At 51.4% G+C, this 17602-nt stretch overlaps 1 protein-coding gene across 4 annotated transcripts in view; it reads right to left on the bottom strand.

The window, feature by feature from the left end:
• SCARA3 (scavenger receptor class A member 3) overlaps positions 1-15735 on the bottom strand; it is a 39048-nt gene extending 23313 nt beyond the window's left edge. For 2 of the 4 annotated variants that reach the window (XM_054499169.2, XM_054499171.2), the window contains exon 1: positions 15386-15735. In XM_054499169.2, coding sequence (XP_054355144.2) covers positions 15386-15392 — 7 coding nt within the window. In that variant the 5' untranslated portion in view covers positions 15393-15735. Of the gene's footprint in view, positions 1-14262; positions 14363-14440; positions 14750-15385 lie in introns of those variants that run through there. The other 2 variants (XM_063668587.1, XM_063668586.1) reach the window with 2 other exon arrangements.
• Between the last annotated feature and the right edge of the window lie 1867 nt (positions 15736-17602).

Below are 17602 nucleotides of genomic sequence, written 5' to 3'. Positions count from 1 at the left end.
CTCTCCAGCAGCCCCTTTTATTTACCAGTCCCCATATCCCATGCCCACTTCTACCCCTGAGCCAGCTCACTGAGCTCCAGGTGGCCTGATGTGAGCTGCAAAAAGGAAGCGGACATAGGAATCAAGTGGCTGAGGAGCTGGGATGTCCCACCCCTCTGGGTAAGGAGAGCTCCCCATTTCCCACACGCTGGGAAAGACACACGGGCCACCTCAGTGCCTGCTCTCTCTGCAGCTTGCTGAAACCCATGAAGGTGGAGTAAGGAGAAATAAGAGCTGGCCGCTTGCTCTGGCTTAGCGTCCTTCTATTCCCCAACACTTGGTCACCGAGGCAGAATTCCTCTTCTCCAGCGACAAGGCTGAATCTGGCCCCAGCATAGTCCCCACCAAGACTCTGCCTCCAGTATAGCCAGATGAGGCCAGAGGGAGGAGGAGACAGGATGGGCGCAGATCCCTGCCTCACACAATCTCGCCCAGGACCCACCAGGGTGTCAAGGGGCCTTGGGCGGAGCAGGTCTCCTGTCAGAGGTTGATTCGGTGCTTATTCTCTGGGACAATATGGTCCCTAACTAAAACCTAAATGATGTATCCCTCACTCAGAAGATTCCTCTAGTTCCCCAGACACCCTTCACCTCCCACTCCCTGTAAGACCTGGCCTTTTCTTCCCTTTCTCCTTCCTTCTTTCCTTCCCTACTTTCCTCCCTCCTTTCCTTCCCTACTTTCCTCCCTCCTTTCCTTACTTCTTTCCTTCCCTTTCTCCTTTCCTTTCCCTTCCTTCCTTCCTTCCTCCCTTTCCTTCCTTCCCTACTTTCCTCCCTCCTTTCCTTCTCTCTCCCTCCCTCCCTCCTTTCTCTCTTCCTTTTTCTCTCTCCTCCCTCCCCCTCTCTCTTTATCTCTTTCTTTGCTGTTTTGTTGGGTCCTTAAGGATTCCCTGCTTTCTTTTACCTTTAGCTATGCACTTAGCAGTATGTCTGTAGTTTATTTAATGTCTACATTTTATATCCTGAGAATATTTTAAGCTGGTAATGCTAGAAGTAGAAGCTTCAAGTTTTGCTTTTTTTCCTTTTTCTTTTTCTTTTGAGACAAAGTCTCGCTCTGTTGCCCAGGCTGGATTGCAGTGGCGCTATCTCGGCTCACTGCAAGCTCCGCCACCTGGGTTCACGCCATTCTCCTGCCTCAGCCTCCCGAGTAGCTGGGACTACAGGTGCCCGCCACCACGCCTGGCTAATTTTTTGTATTTTTAGTAGAGACGAGGTTTCACCGTGTTAGCCAGGATGGTCTCGATCTCCTGACCGTGATCCGCCCACCTTGGCCTCCCAAAGTGCTGGGATTACAGGCGTGAGCCACTGCGCCCGGCCTCCTTTTTGTTTTTAATGCAACAAAGTGCTGGGTTTTGCCTCAAGGTAATCTTCACAACATCTTATAAACTTTACAGTCCAGAGAATCACATTTATGGACAAAAAGACTGAGGTTCAGGGAAGTGAAGAATGTTGCTTAGCAGCCCACAGAATAGAAGTGGTGAAGCCAAGATGTGAACTCAGAAATCTTTTCTACCATACCTCCAACCACCTTGAGGTAATGAGCAAAGGTTCCACAAAGTGCTAAGAAACCTTGCTTCTGCAACTACAAGGTCAGCGGGTACACAAGAAGAGGGTGGCACATGAATGAGCTGCAGAGCCTCGGGGGCTCCCGACCATGATTGATGGGCATCTTGAGCCGCATCCTAGACCTGTGAGCACCTGAGGCCCAAATGCCATGCCACGGCCATTGTGATCAACATAGGAGCTGAGATGCAGTTGGCAAGGCGCCATTGGTAAGTAAAGGCAGCTCCGAATGGACTCAGTAGGGAGAGGACTGAGGGTGACCCCAAATTAAAGATGCCACCATCATGGCCATGAATGCCTTCTGCTCGGCCTTCACGCATGGCTTAAACGTCACTTCCCCAGCAGTCTTTCTTGAGCTCCCAGATCAGCGTAAGGTGCTGTTGCCCACACCTCACATACTCTGTGCTCTCCCGTGGGAGAATGCTCCTCTCCTGTCCATGCGGCAGCTCTCTTCCCCAGAGCTTCAGTTCCAAGGGCGGGGACTGTCTGTCATGTTCTCTGCTTTATCCAACACCCCTAGCACAGTGGCCGGCACAGAGAAAGGCTCAACAAACACAATTTCAAATAAACCAACGAAGGATTTGGTATTAGGCTTTCCAGCAGTTCTATGCCTGCCTGTGGAGCTCTTTGGGGAGCTTTCAAGGGACCACCCCCAGAGATTGAATTAATTTGGGGCGACAAAGGAGACCTGGGGTTTAGGACTTTGAAAGCACTCTCACATCTGTTATCCCATTTGATCCCTACAACTAGTCTGAGAGACAGAGTGAGAACATTTTCTCCTGATTTGGTAGGTGAGGAAACTAAACTTTGTGTATGTGTGCACATGTGTGTGAGGGTGTGTCCGATGCATGTGTGAGTATACATGCATGCCTGTGTGTGTGTGCCTGTGCTTGCACATGTGTGCACGTACATTTTTGCCCATGAATGTGCATGTGTGTGTACCTGTGTATGTGTGGTGTGAGGTTTTTAATGCCTGGCTCAAGTCATAGAGCTGGGCAGTGGCAAAGCTTCCTGAATCCTGGTTTTCCTCTCCACAATAGGAGATTCCAGGTAGGTTTGCTTTCTGGGGCACTAGTGCGTGTGTTGGGGGGGGCAGGGGTGCGGGCAAGTGCTTTGGAGGGTAAAGCGGGAACAGGAAGCAAGCATGAGAAGTTCCTTTTCATGCATATCCTAAGCAGCATCACTTTCAGCTTTCCTTGGGCAGCTGTCCCATCATCAATCTGCCAACAGTTTACAAGGAAGCCTGGCCTGGGCGGTCACCAGGATTACGATCTCTTTCCCATAAATGAATGCCTGGGGCAAGGCAGGGGAATTCCTTGGTACCTTCTGTTTTTGTCTGACCAAAACCTCACCCTAGTAGCCATGGCCTCTCACCTCCAGAGACCCCAGTCAGAACCACGCTGTGGGCTGTGGGCTGTATTCACCACTGCCCCGGGGCTACCGTGGTGAGGTATTCCTTCCATCCCTTAGAGCAGAGCTGCCTCCTCGGCCGGGTTCCTCATTTCTCCCCATCCTTGATGAGCTCCTCTGCCCTCCCCCGTGACTGGGCCTCCTCCCTGTTCTGGCTCTAGGGCCAATTTCATCACTTCACTGTTTATAGCCTTTGCAGGGAATCTGGGATGACTTAAATCAAGCAAGGCTGACACCAGCCTTCAGCAAACACCCTCTCAAAAAACACAGAGCTTTGTTATAACCAGCTTTCCCAATGGACAGCCCCCCAAATTAGCAACTGTTAGCCAGTGGAAATTGCTAACGAGGCTTTCCAGTACCGCACTGAGTGACCCATGGGAAGGGAAGTGGCGGCTGCCAGCAAGGATCTTGGATCTCTCTAGACTAGGGGGACCACGGGTGTTTGGCCATCTTCCCTCCACTGACATCTCAGCTCCATAACTCACAGCCCTCCCCAATCCCCAAAGAGGTCTTCTCTCTCTAATCCCTTGGATTTCCTGTCTTCCAGTACTAAGCCCCGGATCGTGGGGACCCCTGACTCACCTATGTCTGGAATGCTGTAGTAACTCACCACTGTAGCCTCGTTCGCTTAATGAGAACATAATCCAAAGCATTTGTGAGGCTCTTATAAGCCGAGCCCTTTGTAAGCACAAGCTCATTATGTTCACGTTATACCAAGATTGTTCTGATCAGAGTATGTATGGATGAATAAACAGTCATCAAGAATGAAAAAGCCCTGGTTGAGGCCCCAGAGTAGTGATTGATCAGAGGATGACTGATTAGGCAGGCATCCATAGTCCCTCCTTGAACTAGGCCAAGCGGGGTTAATAGAGATGGGAAAAGAATTTCCTTCCCCTCTCCGTCTTCTATGCCTATTCTCCTGCCATTAAGGGCAAACTGACTTAGTGTTAGGTGCACCAGCTCTCTAAAGGGGTTTCAGGGATAGAGAACCACAGCCTGAGAGGATGGGAAGGGAATTTGAAAATTCACCTCCATCATGTCACAAAGGCTCAGAGAGGTTAAGTGGCCTGGAAGCTGGTTAGTGGCTCCTAAATATCCAAGAATCTGAGGCAGAATCCAAACACGCATTTGAGTGTCTGCAGAGTTGCACATGCCCATCTCAGAAATGCCTCAGAACTGGGACAAGGCCTTTCCATACAAGCCTGATGTCTGTTGACAGGTCACGTTCCTAGCAGTTTGCTACATCCCTGTGGTCAGGAAAGCTACCCTCAGCTGCTTTCAGCACAGGGTTGATCACATAGTGGATGTTCCATAAAGATGTGTTTTCTGGCCCTTGGCGAAGGCCTATGTCTTCAGTTAACTGTTATCCTCTGCTATTTTAATCAGGAGCTCATGTGTATTTAAAAAATGAAGACTGATGACTTAAAATAGGGTTGGAATCTGGTTTATTCTTAGGATTCTCCATGGCTAGGGAGTGTTGGGGACGATGGATGCATTTGGAGTGCAAAGGCTTAAAGCAGCGAAGGCGAAATTTATATACCAAGGGCTGATGTTTGAACTGCAAAGGAATGAGCTTGTGGAGGACTGGGTAGGAGCAAAATGTTGGCTCTGCTTCTCCTCCCCGTCTCAGAACAGAAGAAGGGACATCATATTCTTCTAAAGCTCCAAGGGCTCTTGTTTGGGGGCGGGGGGGTCGTGTTTTTCCATTGTTGTCCCAGTTAATTGCCTTTCAATACCACCTGTATGTAATATGTCTATAGCTCTCTAAAGTAAGGCACTGGTTCTTGTCTGTGTCATGTATAAGGAAATGTAGGACTCTTGACATGCTGAAAATCGAGGAGTGCCTGAGTGTGAAGCATGCTGGGTGTCTGGAAGGGGTAATGAAATCATCATGTTATGATAGGCTCTAGGTGTCTGGAGAGAGACTCTGTTTATAGGAAGGCAGAAACAGCACTGGTTGCCTTCTGTCTCTCTTCTCTCTCTCTCTCTCCCCTTCCTTTCTTCATTTTGTGGATTCCAGGAGCAAGCTTATTTTGGCAGGAGTGAGTGGGCTTGGAACAGGACACTGGAGAAGATAAGGTGATGCTGGGACCTAAAAACCCATGGGAAAACTCCTCTCTGGGGACAAACTTGGGACAGCATGGGAATCATGAAAGAACGAACATCTAAGACTCCATGAGTCAGTTTCTGCCTGCCCTGATCCCAAGGCCCCAAGGGACCACAGCTGCTATGAGGGAGGGCCATGGTCCCTGTCATAAAGAAGCCAGCCCCATGGATTTCCTAGTGAAAGGCACAGCCAGGCCCCAATCTTCTTGCAGCGATTACTATCCGAATCACAGGCAAGGTGCTTAGAAAAAACAGTTAAACAGCCTCGGAAGGCCAAGGCTAAGGCTGCAAACCCAAACCAATAAAATAGTGGCAACCACTACAAATTTGAAGGGGCCTCTCTTCCTGTCATACCTTAGGTCACAATATCCATCTCAAACTCCAGAAAGGACAGCCACAAGAGGAGAAATTCCTTTTTTTTTTTTTTAAGCCTCTGCTCTCACAGAGCCATGTAGCAAGTTTGACGGAGGGTGCATGTCTTGGCACATTGCTAAGCACGGCCACTGACTCCACTGGGGTTGAGCTTGGTTCAGCTCTCCCTTTGGGGGTAGAAATAGCCTGGACCTGTTAACCAACTGCTAACTCAACTGTGGTCACTGATGCCGGCTTTCTTTTGGTTGACCAAAAATGTGTCCTTGGTTCCCTCTTTTGCCTTTCTGGGACTGCATTCTTCCATCTGAGTCAACAAGGGGGAGAGATTCGAGGAATTGAATAAAAGGTCTTTCTTTGGGCACTTCAAGGAACGTATTTTGATAATTATCTTCTGCAGGGTTCACAGAGTGGGTTTTCAAAACAGCCAATTGGATTGGTAAAAACAAAGATTTCAGAGTCTTCCCTGGAGCCAATGCTATATTTAAAGTGCAGAATAGCTATAGTTTAAGGTTGGAGAACACTATAAGTAAGGTTGCAAAATTGTTTTCATTAGAGCCCTTCCGCCACTACCCCCTCTCCACAGGCTTCCTTTGTGGGTTTGTCTGTAATCGGTTGGGAATCCGCCTGCCCACTCAGGTCTCAAGACGCAGGTCTTTTCCCTTCAGATCCTCCTGCTCAACAAGTTGTCCTTTTCTGCTTCTGTGGCTCTGCCAGTTTCTCTCCTCCAGCACTCGCCCCTTTTTTGGTCCCCATCCTCAAGTTCCTGCATCCCTAAAACCACATCTGCTGCTCTGAGACAGGCTTCCCTCCCGGTTCCTGCCACCTCCACCTGAATCCCTTCGGCTGCCTCCCACTCTGTTCTTGGTAACCACAGAGGTTGTGGGTAAATCCCTGCTTTATCCTAAACCCTCTTTATCCTAAACAACTTTCTTGCCCTCGACTTTTCTAACTGGGACCCTATTCCAGGTGGTGCAATTCTTCATTAGATGAGCATGGCCCACTCTGCACAGACATTCAGCATCCTGGCCTTGCCTGCTAAAGGCTGGTAGCAATCCCTGGTCCTTGTGACAACCCCGAATGGCCACCCATTTCTAAATACCTGCTCACAGGCTGGTGCTGCCTCTAGTTGAGACAAGAACCCAGGCTACTCACTCAATGCAACAGGCACGCTCCCCCCATTACTTACACACTGATCTCTCTGTCCACAGCACCACCCCACCCCCGACTCCCCTGAACTCCATGAATTCAGAGGGATGGGAGGGGTGGGAATCACCGGCTTTCTTTTCTTTTCTTTTCTTTTTTTTTAATAGACAAGGTGTTGCTCTATTGGCCGGGCTGGAGTGCTGTGGTGCGATCATGGCTCAGTGCCGCCTAGACCTCCCGGGTTCAAATGATCCTCCCACCTCAGCCTCCTAAGTAGCTGAGGCTACAGGAGTGTGCCATCACACCCAGCTAATCTTGCTTATTTTTTGTAGAGACAAGATCTCACTATGTTGCCCAGGCTGGTCTCAAATTCCTGGCCTGAAGTGATCCTCCTCCCTGGGTCTCCCAAAGTGCTGGGATTACTGGCATGAGCCACCATGCCTGGCCGGGAATCACCAGTTCTCTTGATCCCTGTTGTCACCTCTGATCCTGCAAACCCTACCCTGTCTCGCATGGGCACACCACTTCCCTCCTCTGAGCTTCATGTTCCTTATGCATAAATGGTGGGGAGATCGTCCGCTTCAATGAGCTGCTGTGAAAATCCAATGAGACGTATATGAAAAGTACCTGGCACATCGTAAATGCTTAATAAATAGTAGTAGCAGTCACTTTTATTAGGATTATTTTTCTATCCTATTCCAGTTAATGCTGCCATTTATTGCCATCTCCCAACCCCCATCACTCCCAGGACCAATTTCCAACTTACAAGAAATCAATTTTTCAAAACATATCCTATGGGACACTAGTCCCAAATTATTCTTTGTGAAAAAGGATTATTTGATCAAGTAAGTGTGGAAAACATGGCATACTCTATCGCCATCTCAGAGATTCACATTCACGTAGTAAACATTTTGAAAAGTCCTGCAAAAAAAATAATAAGCCCATTTAAATCTGTGTTTAATTCCATGTTTCTCAGACTTATTTGGTCATGGAACTTCCTGCAGATCTTGAAAAATAAATGTATCTTTTAATTCTGGGACCTATGTTCAGAGGCAGAGGCACTCCGACTTTAGGGAACACTGTTCTGGACAATGACATCACCTGGATTGGATGATTTCTTCTTTCTGTCTCCAGCCATCAACCTGAATGGAGGCAGCTTTTCTGTTGAAACTCAGGGCTCTGGACATGGGATTTACTGTCTCATCTCTACACATCCTGCCTGCCCTCTGGAGCTTAAGGCTTATTGCTGTTCCATCTGCTTGATCTCAAGCCCCTTGCCTTCTTCATCCCCAGTGCACTAAGCCTTTCCTCGCTCTGCTTCCTCCAAGCTCTCATTCGCCCTGACCTCCAAGCCCAGCCCAGTCCCCAGGGTCGGCTTCTGCCCCCTGGAGCCTGTAGTTCTCTCTCCTGGCCACGGTCCCTTCCATCCTCGGCCTGCTTTCTTCGAATTGCACTAGAGAAGCCTGGAGCTGCAGGAGAGTGCCAGAGGGTGGCATGCATTTGGCTTCAGCCAAGTCCTGCCATCTGGATCCTCACTTCCCATTCCTGGGCTCCTCCTCAGGTTGGCCCACCTCATTCCCCAAAGATGAGCTCACCCCTTCCTTTTCTGAAAGGATCAAGACCATGAAGTTCCAGCTTCTTTCTTTATCATCCACTAACTCTGTCCAGATGCCCACACTTCAAACCCAGTCTGGGGGAGGGATGGGGAAAGAGGCCTTCTCGTGCATTCTGAGTAGCCTGGCACCCTCTGTCAATACTGCAAGGGCGAGTGCCCTTTGACTCAGTAATCCTCCTTCCAGGAACTTCAGGTTAAGAGAATAATTACACAACTAGGCCAAGGTGTATGTGTAAAGGTGATCACTGCATGCTATGATAAACCTGACGGAAAATGCAAATAGCTAAAATGCCCATCTCCAGGGGATTGGTTACATAAATGCTCGTAGAGTCTTATTATGGGATGTTATGAAACCATTTTTTAAAAATACTGCAAGCTGGATGCAGTGGCTCACGCCTGTAATCCCAACATTTTGGGAGGCTAAGGCAGGAGGATCACTTGAGCCCAAGAGTTTGAGATCAGCCAGGGGAACAGGGTGAAACCTCATCTCTTCAAAAAATACAAAAATTAGCTGGGCATGGTGGCATGCATCTGTAGTCACAGTTACTTGGGAGGCTGAGGTAGGACAATTGCTTGAGCTCAAGAGGTTGAGGCTCCAGTGAGCCATGATAGTGCCACTACCCTCCAGCTTGGGCAACAGAGCAAGACTCTGTCTCAAGCAAAGAAACAAACAAACAAAAACAAAAGCAACAACTAAAAACCACCACTAACAACAAAAATGCTAAGTAATTGGGAGGCTGAGGAGGGACGATTGCTTGAGGTCAGGAGCTTGAGAACAGCCTGGGCAACATAGCGAGACTTCATCTCTACAAATAATACAAAAATTAGCTGGGCATGGTGGCACCTGCTTATAGTCCCAGCTACTTGGGAGGCTGGGAGGATCCTTGAGCCCAGGAGGTCAAGGCTGCAGTAACCTACAATGGTACCACTGCACTCCAGCCTGGCCACAGAGTGAGACTGTGTCTCAAAGTAAAATAAAATAAAAATAAAAATAACATGGGTAGTGTAATTTTATCTACATGAAAAAAATCTGTGCAAACATACACAGAATGATTGCTGAAGAATGTTCATCTACATTTTGTCATTTATTATCTCTAAAGGGTAGGACTTCATGTGAGTGAATGTTTTTCCTTTTTGGAATTTTTTGATTTTTTAAAAAATAATAAATGTGTTATAAAAAGGTTAAATGCAGCTGCTAGTAATGCAGAGTCTATGTCTGTAACCATCTTTTCTCCTTCCCTTGCTTCTCGATAAAGAGATTCTTTCTTCTCAAAGCAAGTCTCCCCCAATTCCACCGCTCTGTCCCCAAGTTCCCCCATGCCTCTTCTGTCCCTCCCCCTCCCAATGAGCACAGGCCATCCCTGCCTTGAAATCCTTTGAGCTGGGCCCTGCCTCCCACTCTAAGGACATAGCTCCCCCTTCGCCTTTGCTTCTGATCTACTCAGCCCCTCTGGCCCTTGCAACCTGGCCTTCTCTGATCCATGAATTTTGAGCTAACTCTTTTGATCAGCAGTCAATGTGGTGGGTCATTTCCTCCCCCTTGGAACTTTCTCCTCTCAATTTCCATGACATTACCATCATGGTTCTCTGCCTGTGTCCTTGACTGCTCCTCTTGGCTCCTTTACAAGCTCATTTTCTTCCTCCCACTCTCTAAAAGTAGAGGTTTCTCACCATGGGCTAAGGCCACGAGAGAATATCTCCAGGGGCAAGTGGCAAAGAGGCCTTCTCCTGACAAACCCTCCCAGGGCTCTCCAATGTCAACCAGACACAACCGCATGTCCTTTATGGAGCACTCAGGTCCTTTCTGGCTAGGGCTCCCTCAACTGCAGGCCATTTCTCTCCCCCACCACCAAACACTCTTCCCCCAGGACCTGCTGTCCAGCTTTTCCCAGCACTCCTTCCTGCCCTCTTCACTGACCCCATCCAAGTCTTCCCCACCCTTCAGCTCCTCCCTGAAGCCTTTCTGAACTGCCCAACTTGAAATGCTCCCTTTCTCTCCCGGGATTCCCATCCAATCTCCGGTTTATGCCGTGCATTTGTTCTTTTGTGGCATCTGCCTGGATAATTCGGTTCTCGTCTCAGGTGTGCACGTCTTGTTTCTGCTGGGAGGGCAGAAAGCACTCAGGCTTGCCTTCCAACTAGTGTGCTTCCTCCCCGAAAGCAGGAACTCCATACATGTTGGCTGACTGAAAAGTGTGGGCTGGGGCAGCATCCCAGAATAATCCATTTTTTAGCTTGGGTTCAGGTAAAGGGGAAGGTGTCTCATCTGAACCATGAAGAAGGTGCCTGCAGGTCTCCAGCTGGAGACGTTGAGAACACCGATGGAAATACGACTGTGAAGCCCAGAGAGATGAACTGGTGCTGTCAGATTTGCCAACTCCCACATGTCACATCTTCAAGGCTGGGAGAGACTGTTCAGGGAACGGGTGCCAGCAAGAACCAGGAGCCTGTCTGTGGCTGAAACTGAGGACGCATCTCGAAGAACAGCAGCAAAAGAAAGCCAGGAAAAGAGCCCAACCCACCCCCAAACTCTCTCGCTGGGACCTCCCTTAAGACACTTAACACTGTTAGTCTTTTTTTGAGTGACTTGGGCACAAATCCTACGTGTCCTAGTAAAGAGTAAGCTCCTTGAGAGAAGGGACAGCGTCTGAGCTCTTTGTAGCTTCCTCAGTCCTTAGACATATATAGACGTACAGAGCCGGGCACCTGGCAGTCGCCCCATTGATGTTTGTGGAATATAGGCATCTTTCTGCATGTTTACGGAATGCCTGCGTGAGGTTCTGAGGATACCATGGTACAGTACAGATGTGCACACTGAACAGACGTAGTGGACACCCCCTAAGTGCCAGAAACAGACAGAGACCCCAATGTCATGAAACTTACACTCTGATACCATCCCGTGGGATCATCTGGTCCACTTGGATGAGGGGACTGACCCCAGGGAGCACCAGGGACTTCATCTCAGTGATAAAGCTGGCCTGTGACAGGGCTGGGCCTGACCTTGGGACTCAGTGCTCTACACACACACACACACACACACACACACACACAATCACTAAATTTAACATGATCAAACATGGGCAGTGCATGTATGAGAGGCATGCCCAGCTATGCCACCCTGTGCATCAATTCTAACACCCAGAGCAGCTGCCTGTCCTTCACGGAAAACGCCAAGCTATCCATCAACCTAGCCTACTGAGAAACAGAAGTTTTTTTCCTCGCTCTTGAATGAGCCTTGGGACCTGAGTCTTCAGTTATTAGGCTTACCCCCAGCTAGAGGGCAAGGTGACTGTTTTGGCTGGGTGTGGAAGTGGGGCCGATGTTTGAGGGTTTGGAGCTGAACTCCAACATCTGAGCTGCTGGGCTCCCTGCACCCCTCAGTCAGGCTGTCTGGTGGCTCTTTTCACCTTCACCACATCAGCTCCTTTTCTTCTAGCCCTGGCTCCTTCCGGTGCCCCTGGAGAATGAGGTCAGGCTTTCTGGGGCACCCAGCCTGGCTGCTCATGAGTGGAAATCCTCTCCTCTCAGCCAGACGAGCAGTGCAGGGCGGATTCCTCCTGGGATTGCATCGCTGTATTTTCACAGCCCCTCCTCTCCCCACCTCTACTCTTTGCCCACATGAAGTGGGCACTGCTCTCTGATTCTGGAAGGGGGGTTGTTCCTCCCATGCCTGAGGAACAGAGGGCTGCCCCCTGCCCTGGCCACCGCAGCCAAGCACAAGTCTCTCGGGGCAAAGAGGCCACAAGGTGGGCCTGCTTCCAGCCACCTCACCACTGAGTCACTTCCGCTCTCCAAGTGGTGCTCAGGCGCAGAGCTCTTGGGCCTCAGGGACCACCCAGGAGGACAACGGGCCGAAGAGGGCAGATGATGGGGCCAGGACTAAAGCCCATGTCTCTGACTCTCAAATCAGTCTTCACAGTGCACCAGCCTGTGTCTTGGGCATCTTGGGGGCGGGTCCCTCTCACTGGAGGTGTGGAAACAACCCCACAGGTGGCTGCTAATGGCTTGGACAAGCCAGTGGGAAGCTTAAGGTGGGCCTATCACCAAGGGGCTGGTGGCACCTGAGTGTCCCCTTAGGGCTGCGTGCGAGAGGGGCCAGGTGCCAGCTTGAATCAAAAGAGGCAGAGGCCTGGGAGGCCCTGTCAGCTGGCCGTGGGGCAGGAGGGGCCTCGGGTGGAAATGGCTTGGCTGGCAGAGTGGGCCCTGGCACTCGGCCACCGGTGGGCTGAGCAGCCCGACTAGCGTGTTTTCTTAATCACCTTCCCCATCATCACGCGTTCTCCATACAACATCACATCACATCACGTGTTTGTTTTGAGCAGGGCATGATCCTTTGCCAACAGATGTAATTCGAAGATTGGTGTGGACTTTGGAGGAGCACGGAAAGGGCTCTCTGGAAGGGGCTGCCTGCCCTACTCTGCCGGGCACTTTACTTTTTCCACTCGAGTGAGAAAAATCCTGGTTCTTTACACCCCACAGATCCCCAAAGCCAATTATTTGCTGTCTGCCCTGCCGTTTCCATCTCAGGTAGAGGCGGCGGCTCTTCCCGGCTGCCAGGGAGGGAAGTGCTGGAGGTCAGCCCCCAGCCCCGCAGCCCCTGCGATGTTATGGGAGATGACTGAGGGGTTTCCGGAGGCTGGAGGAAAAACACACCAGCGCCGCCCTCAGGGCCTCCGTAGACAGGAATCCCGCTCGGCACATGAAGAGGCTGTGGGATCCAAGGGAAAGGAGGAGAGAGGCAGGGCTTGGCTTCCTGTATAGGAACCCACAGCACAAGGAGAGCCTGGAACCCCGCAACGTGGTGTCAGAGGGTCCTCCTCAGGCACCTCTTTTTAAATATTCATTCACATCAGCTCTTTTCTTCTCTATTTCACAGGATTTTGGCCTTGCCTCTTTTTTTAAATAAATTTTATTTTTTTTAGAGACAGTGTCTCACTCTGTTGCCCAGGCTGGAATGCAGTGGTGCAATCATGGCTCATTACACTTCAAACTCCCAGGCTCAAGCGATCCTCCCTCCTCAGGCTCCGGAGTAGCTAGGATTACAGGTATCTGCCACCACGCCCTGCTGGTGCTTGTCTGGAATTGGGGGTGGAGCCACTCTGAGAATGTGAAACATCTTACCACCATCATCAAGGTCCAGGGCAGTGTGGCCCCGTGTAAGATGTGGTCCAAGACCTTTCTGGAGGCTTCCGGTAATGGTCTGCCCTGGGCCAGCTGACTGCGGAGGGTTCAGCTGCAAAGGTGTCTCAGTGAGGAGCAGGACTTGGGGTGAGGCTCCCGTCACTGCCTGCCAGGTGCTCCCTAGGGCTGATTATAACTTGCTTGGCTCATCCCGCACAGCCGAGGACTTGGGGAGGCCAACGGGAAGCACAAAAAGAAGGTGCCAGAGGCAGAGGGAAGGAAGCCACAAAGAGGCAAGGTGGATTCTAGACTAGAATTCAGGAGTCCTGGGATCTAGTCACCCCGACTAACTGTGATTTGTAACAACTCACTTCTGTCCACAGGACCAGCTACATAATCTGTGGGGCCCAGTGTAAAATGAAAGTGTGTGTGTTTGTTTGTTGGTGGGAGGGGATGACTTGTTAAAAAATTGTAAGAATTTCAGGCCTCATGGTGGATCAAGGCTGTAATCCCAGCACTTTAGGAGGCCGAGAAAGTGGGAAGATCGTTTGAGGCCAGGAGTTTTAGACCAACCTCGGCAACAAAATAAGGCCCCATCTCTACCAAAAAAATAAAAAATCCAGGCATGGTGGTGCACATCTGTAGTCCCAGTAGTCCCAGCTACATGAGAGGCTGAAGTGGGAGGATCACTTGAGCCCAGAAGTTTGAGGCTGCAGTGAGCTATGATCATGCCATTGCACTCCAGCCTGGGCAACAGAGTGAGTCCCTGTCTCTAAAATAAAACAAAATAAAATACATTTTTAAAAAGTTCAAGATAGCACCTGCAGAGCATTAAACCAAGTGTGGGACCTTGTAGGATGGCACTGGTTGCAGAAGACATGAAGCCAGCCCTACCTGCTTGGGCCTCACTTTCCCTAACTATGCAATGTGGAGGCTGCATCCAGTCAGAAGTTTGTCGGTGGAGCCCTTTCTTCCAGTGAACCCTTAGGCCGTTCTGTGTATGAGAGACAAACAGAGTTGCTCTGGTTGAAGTAGGCTGAGAGCTCTGGCCCCACCTCTTCCACCTCCATACCTGTCAGTGGCACCTGAGAGTGTGGTTGAGAGCCCTGTAGATGATCTCAAAGGCCCTTTTCAGTTTCTGCTTTCCGTAAGCGGATGAGGTGATGAGGTTCTCACTGCTAGGAACATAAGCATCTGCCAGGGGTGTTACAGGAGGATTACTGAAAGACCCCGGAATGGCGTTAAAAACCTCAAAGGTTCCCTGCCTCATGAGATAACTCCAAAGCCTGCTTCTCCTCTAGCCTCAAAATGACCTTGAAGACCAAGTAGGGGCCTAAAGACACCCAGGCCCTGGAAATGGCCACTTGGGATCATGTCTGGTTCTTATTTCCATCCCAAGAACTGGCTGCAAGGGCCAACCTGGTGCTGGCTCACCACCCTGGGGAGAGCTCAGTCCTGGCCCATGGGGCTTCCCCAGCGCCTTCCTCCCAAGGAGGTCAGAGGGTGGGTCAGGCAGGGTTCAGGGGTTGGGAAGGGCAGGGCCTGGGATGAGGGGCTCTGACACTGCAGGTCTCTTTTGGGGAAGGGCTGGAGGTCCTGGGGGAGAATCCTAGGCCTGGCCCCCGGTTGAAAGGCTAGGTGGGGGCTGCAGGGGCCTCTCTGATGGGTCCCCAGGGTCGAAATTTACACTGCTGGAAAGTTGGGCTGGTGAAGCCTTTCTGCGTCTACTGGTTAAAGGGATCAGAAACTTCTCTGGACTTTAAAATTATTTGTGAGGTTAGAGCAACAGGACTGCAAGGGGGGTGTGTGAGTGTCCCCATCCTCCCTCTCCTCTTTGCTTCCTCCGGTCTTCAGGGATCCGTCCTGTCTCGCAGGATGCCCAAAAAGGCAGGGGAAAAGCCAGAGGCGCTCTGCCCTCCTCTCAGCCTCGCCTGCAGAAAAGGCGCCCCCCAGGCCCTGGGTGGAGCGGGGGTGCAGGCGACCCCCCTCGGAGCTGCCCCCCACCGGCCGCGCTTACCTTTCATGGTCTCTTCCTCTGGGGCCTCAGGAGGGCCCCGTTGCAGGCGGCTGGAGCTGCAGTGGAGCCGGGCGGCCGGCGGGTCCTCCAGGGCGCGGATCGCCGTCCTAGGCGCTGCCCGCGGCCGTGGGGCTCCGGCCGGGACTCATGCTCCGGCGCGCGGGCTGCGGAGGCGGCGGGAGGAGTGGAGGGTCCCGCGGGGTCGCAGCCTGGGGACGCCCCGCCGGGCGCCTAGCGCCGCGCCCCTCCGCCCAGAGCGCGCATCCCGCCGCCGCCCGCGCTTCCCGCTGCGGCCCCGAGAGGTCTGCCGCCGCCCCTCGCCCCGCGCGCCCTTCCTCCCTCCCTCCTTCCCGCCTGCTCCTCTCCCTCTCCCTCCTTCCCTCCCTCGCTCGCAAGCCTCCCTCCCTCCTCGTCACTTCTTGGGCCCCGGCCCAGATCAACTTCCTTGGTATTTTCAAAACTGCCGCGGCCGGCCTCTTTGTGCCGCCGCGGGGGCCCCGCGCTCCGCCCGCCTCGCCCGTGCGCCCCCGCAGCCCCAGAGCCCAGCCTCGAACCCGGGCCCCCGCCGCGTCCTCCCTGCCCGCGCTGCGGCTGCAATAGGGGGCTCACCGGGAGAGCTCCTTGATCTTAGTCGATTTCACTAGCGGGACCGCCAAGTGGCTGGGGCAGGGATGGGGACCCCAGATTTTAGCCCTGCACGTTTTTCTCACCCATCTATGGTGTCGAGGGCCTGGGAGAAGGACGTCCGGGACCGCACATTTTAGTGCTGAAAGTCCCGTGTCCAGGACAGACGTGGAAGATTGGCCACCCTGTGAGCACCCTGGCTCTGCCCCTGCTGAGCTGAGTGACTTCGGGCATCCAGTTCTCATCTCCAAGCCTCCTCTTTCTACATGAGAGAACTGGGCCTGGAGTGCCCCACATTCTGTGATTTTTCATTTTTATTTTTTTGAGGCGCTAGCCATCCAAGCTGGAGTGCAGTGGTGCAATCTCTGCTCACCGCAACCTCCGCCTCCTGGGCTCAAATGATTCTCCTGCCTCAGCCTCCCGAGTAGCTGGGATTACAGGCGTGCACCACCCTGCCCGGTGATTTTTTTTGTATTTTTAGTAGAGACTAAAAATGTTGGGGAGGCTGGTCTGGAACTCCTGACCCCAGTGGTCCACCCACCTCAGCCTCCCAAAGTGCTGGGATTATAGGCCTGAGCCACTGCACCTGGCCATCAAATTGTGTGATTTTGTTGGTGGAGGGGCCTCTGGGGTAAACAGTGACACCCAAGGAAAGTGAATGCAGGCAGGGAGTTGAGACTGGTCATCAGCGCTACTCAGGATTCTCACGTGTCATTTTTCATTGATTGAACAAACATTTACCGAGCTCCCAGCTGCCAGCCAGGTCTAGGTCTGCTGTCCACTCTGCCCACCCTGCAAGCTGCCCCTGCAGGAAATCAAGCAGGTGACACGGGTTTTAGAAAAGAGAAAAAAGACTTATTGGCAAGGGCACCAAGAGAGGAGGTAGGAGAACAGCTCTCAAATCCACCTCCCAGAAGATAAGCCTTAAGGATATTTATGGGTTAGGGAAGTAGAGTGGTCTAAGCCATGGGGAAAGGCAATTGGCAGTGGGGACAAATGAAGAAACAGGTTCATTCCATGCCAGTGTAGTCTGAGCTCGTGGTATTTCATAGGACATATATGCAGAAAATGGCAGCGTTAGCATGATCCAAGGGTGGAGTTTTTTGGCTCTCCAACATTGAAAGGCCACCTCTTGGGGCACTTGCCCAGTTGAAGGGCCAGTGGTCTCACCAGTTTGAGATGGACAGGAGCTAGTCCAAGTTCCTAAAAAACAACTGAAGAGATCATTACCATGGTGGCCGATGAATGTTACCTATAAAGTAGCGAATGAAGGTTAAGTTTCAGTGTTCAGTGGTGTAGCCTTCAGCTTCATGGAAAAAAGAAAACAAAAACAAAAACAAAAAAACTCACCAAAAAAACAAAAAGCAAGCAAGCAACCAAAAGCAAAGAGGGCAGCCAGACCATACCAAAACGGTTTCGCTACAAGGGACCAGGCTCTGCCCCAAGCTCCAGAAGTGTGAGGAACATGTCACATGGCCAGTCTGGTTAGGAAAGCCAGTAATTAAACAAGCAGCAGTGCAGAAGTGGGATGAACGTTATGAGAAGAAAAGTGCAGGGAGAAACGGGACCACAAAGTGGCACAGGCCAGCCTGG

The sequence above is a fragment of the Pongo pygmaeus genome, chromosome 7, assembly GCF_028885625.2.
Source record: "Pongo pygmaeus isolate AG05252 chromosome 7, NHGRI_mPonPyg2-v2.0_pri, whole genome shotgun sequence".
Taxonomy (NCBI): domain Eukaryota; kingdom Metazoa; phylum Chordata; class Mammalia; order Primates; family Hominidae; genus Pongo; species Pongo pygmaeus.
Note: the sequence above shows the minus strand (reverse complement) of the source record. Positions and strands in the feature narration are given on the sequence as shown.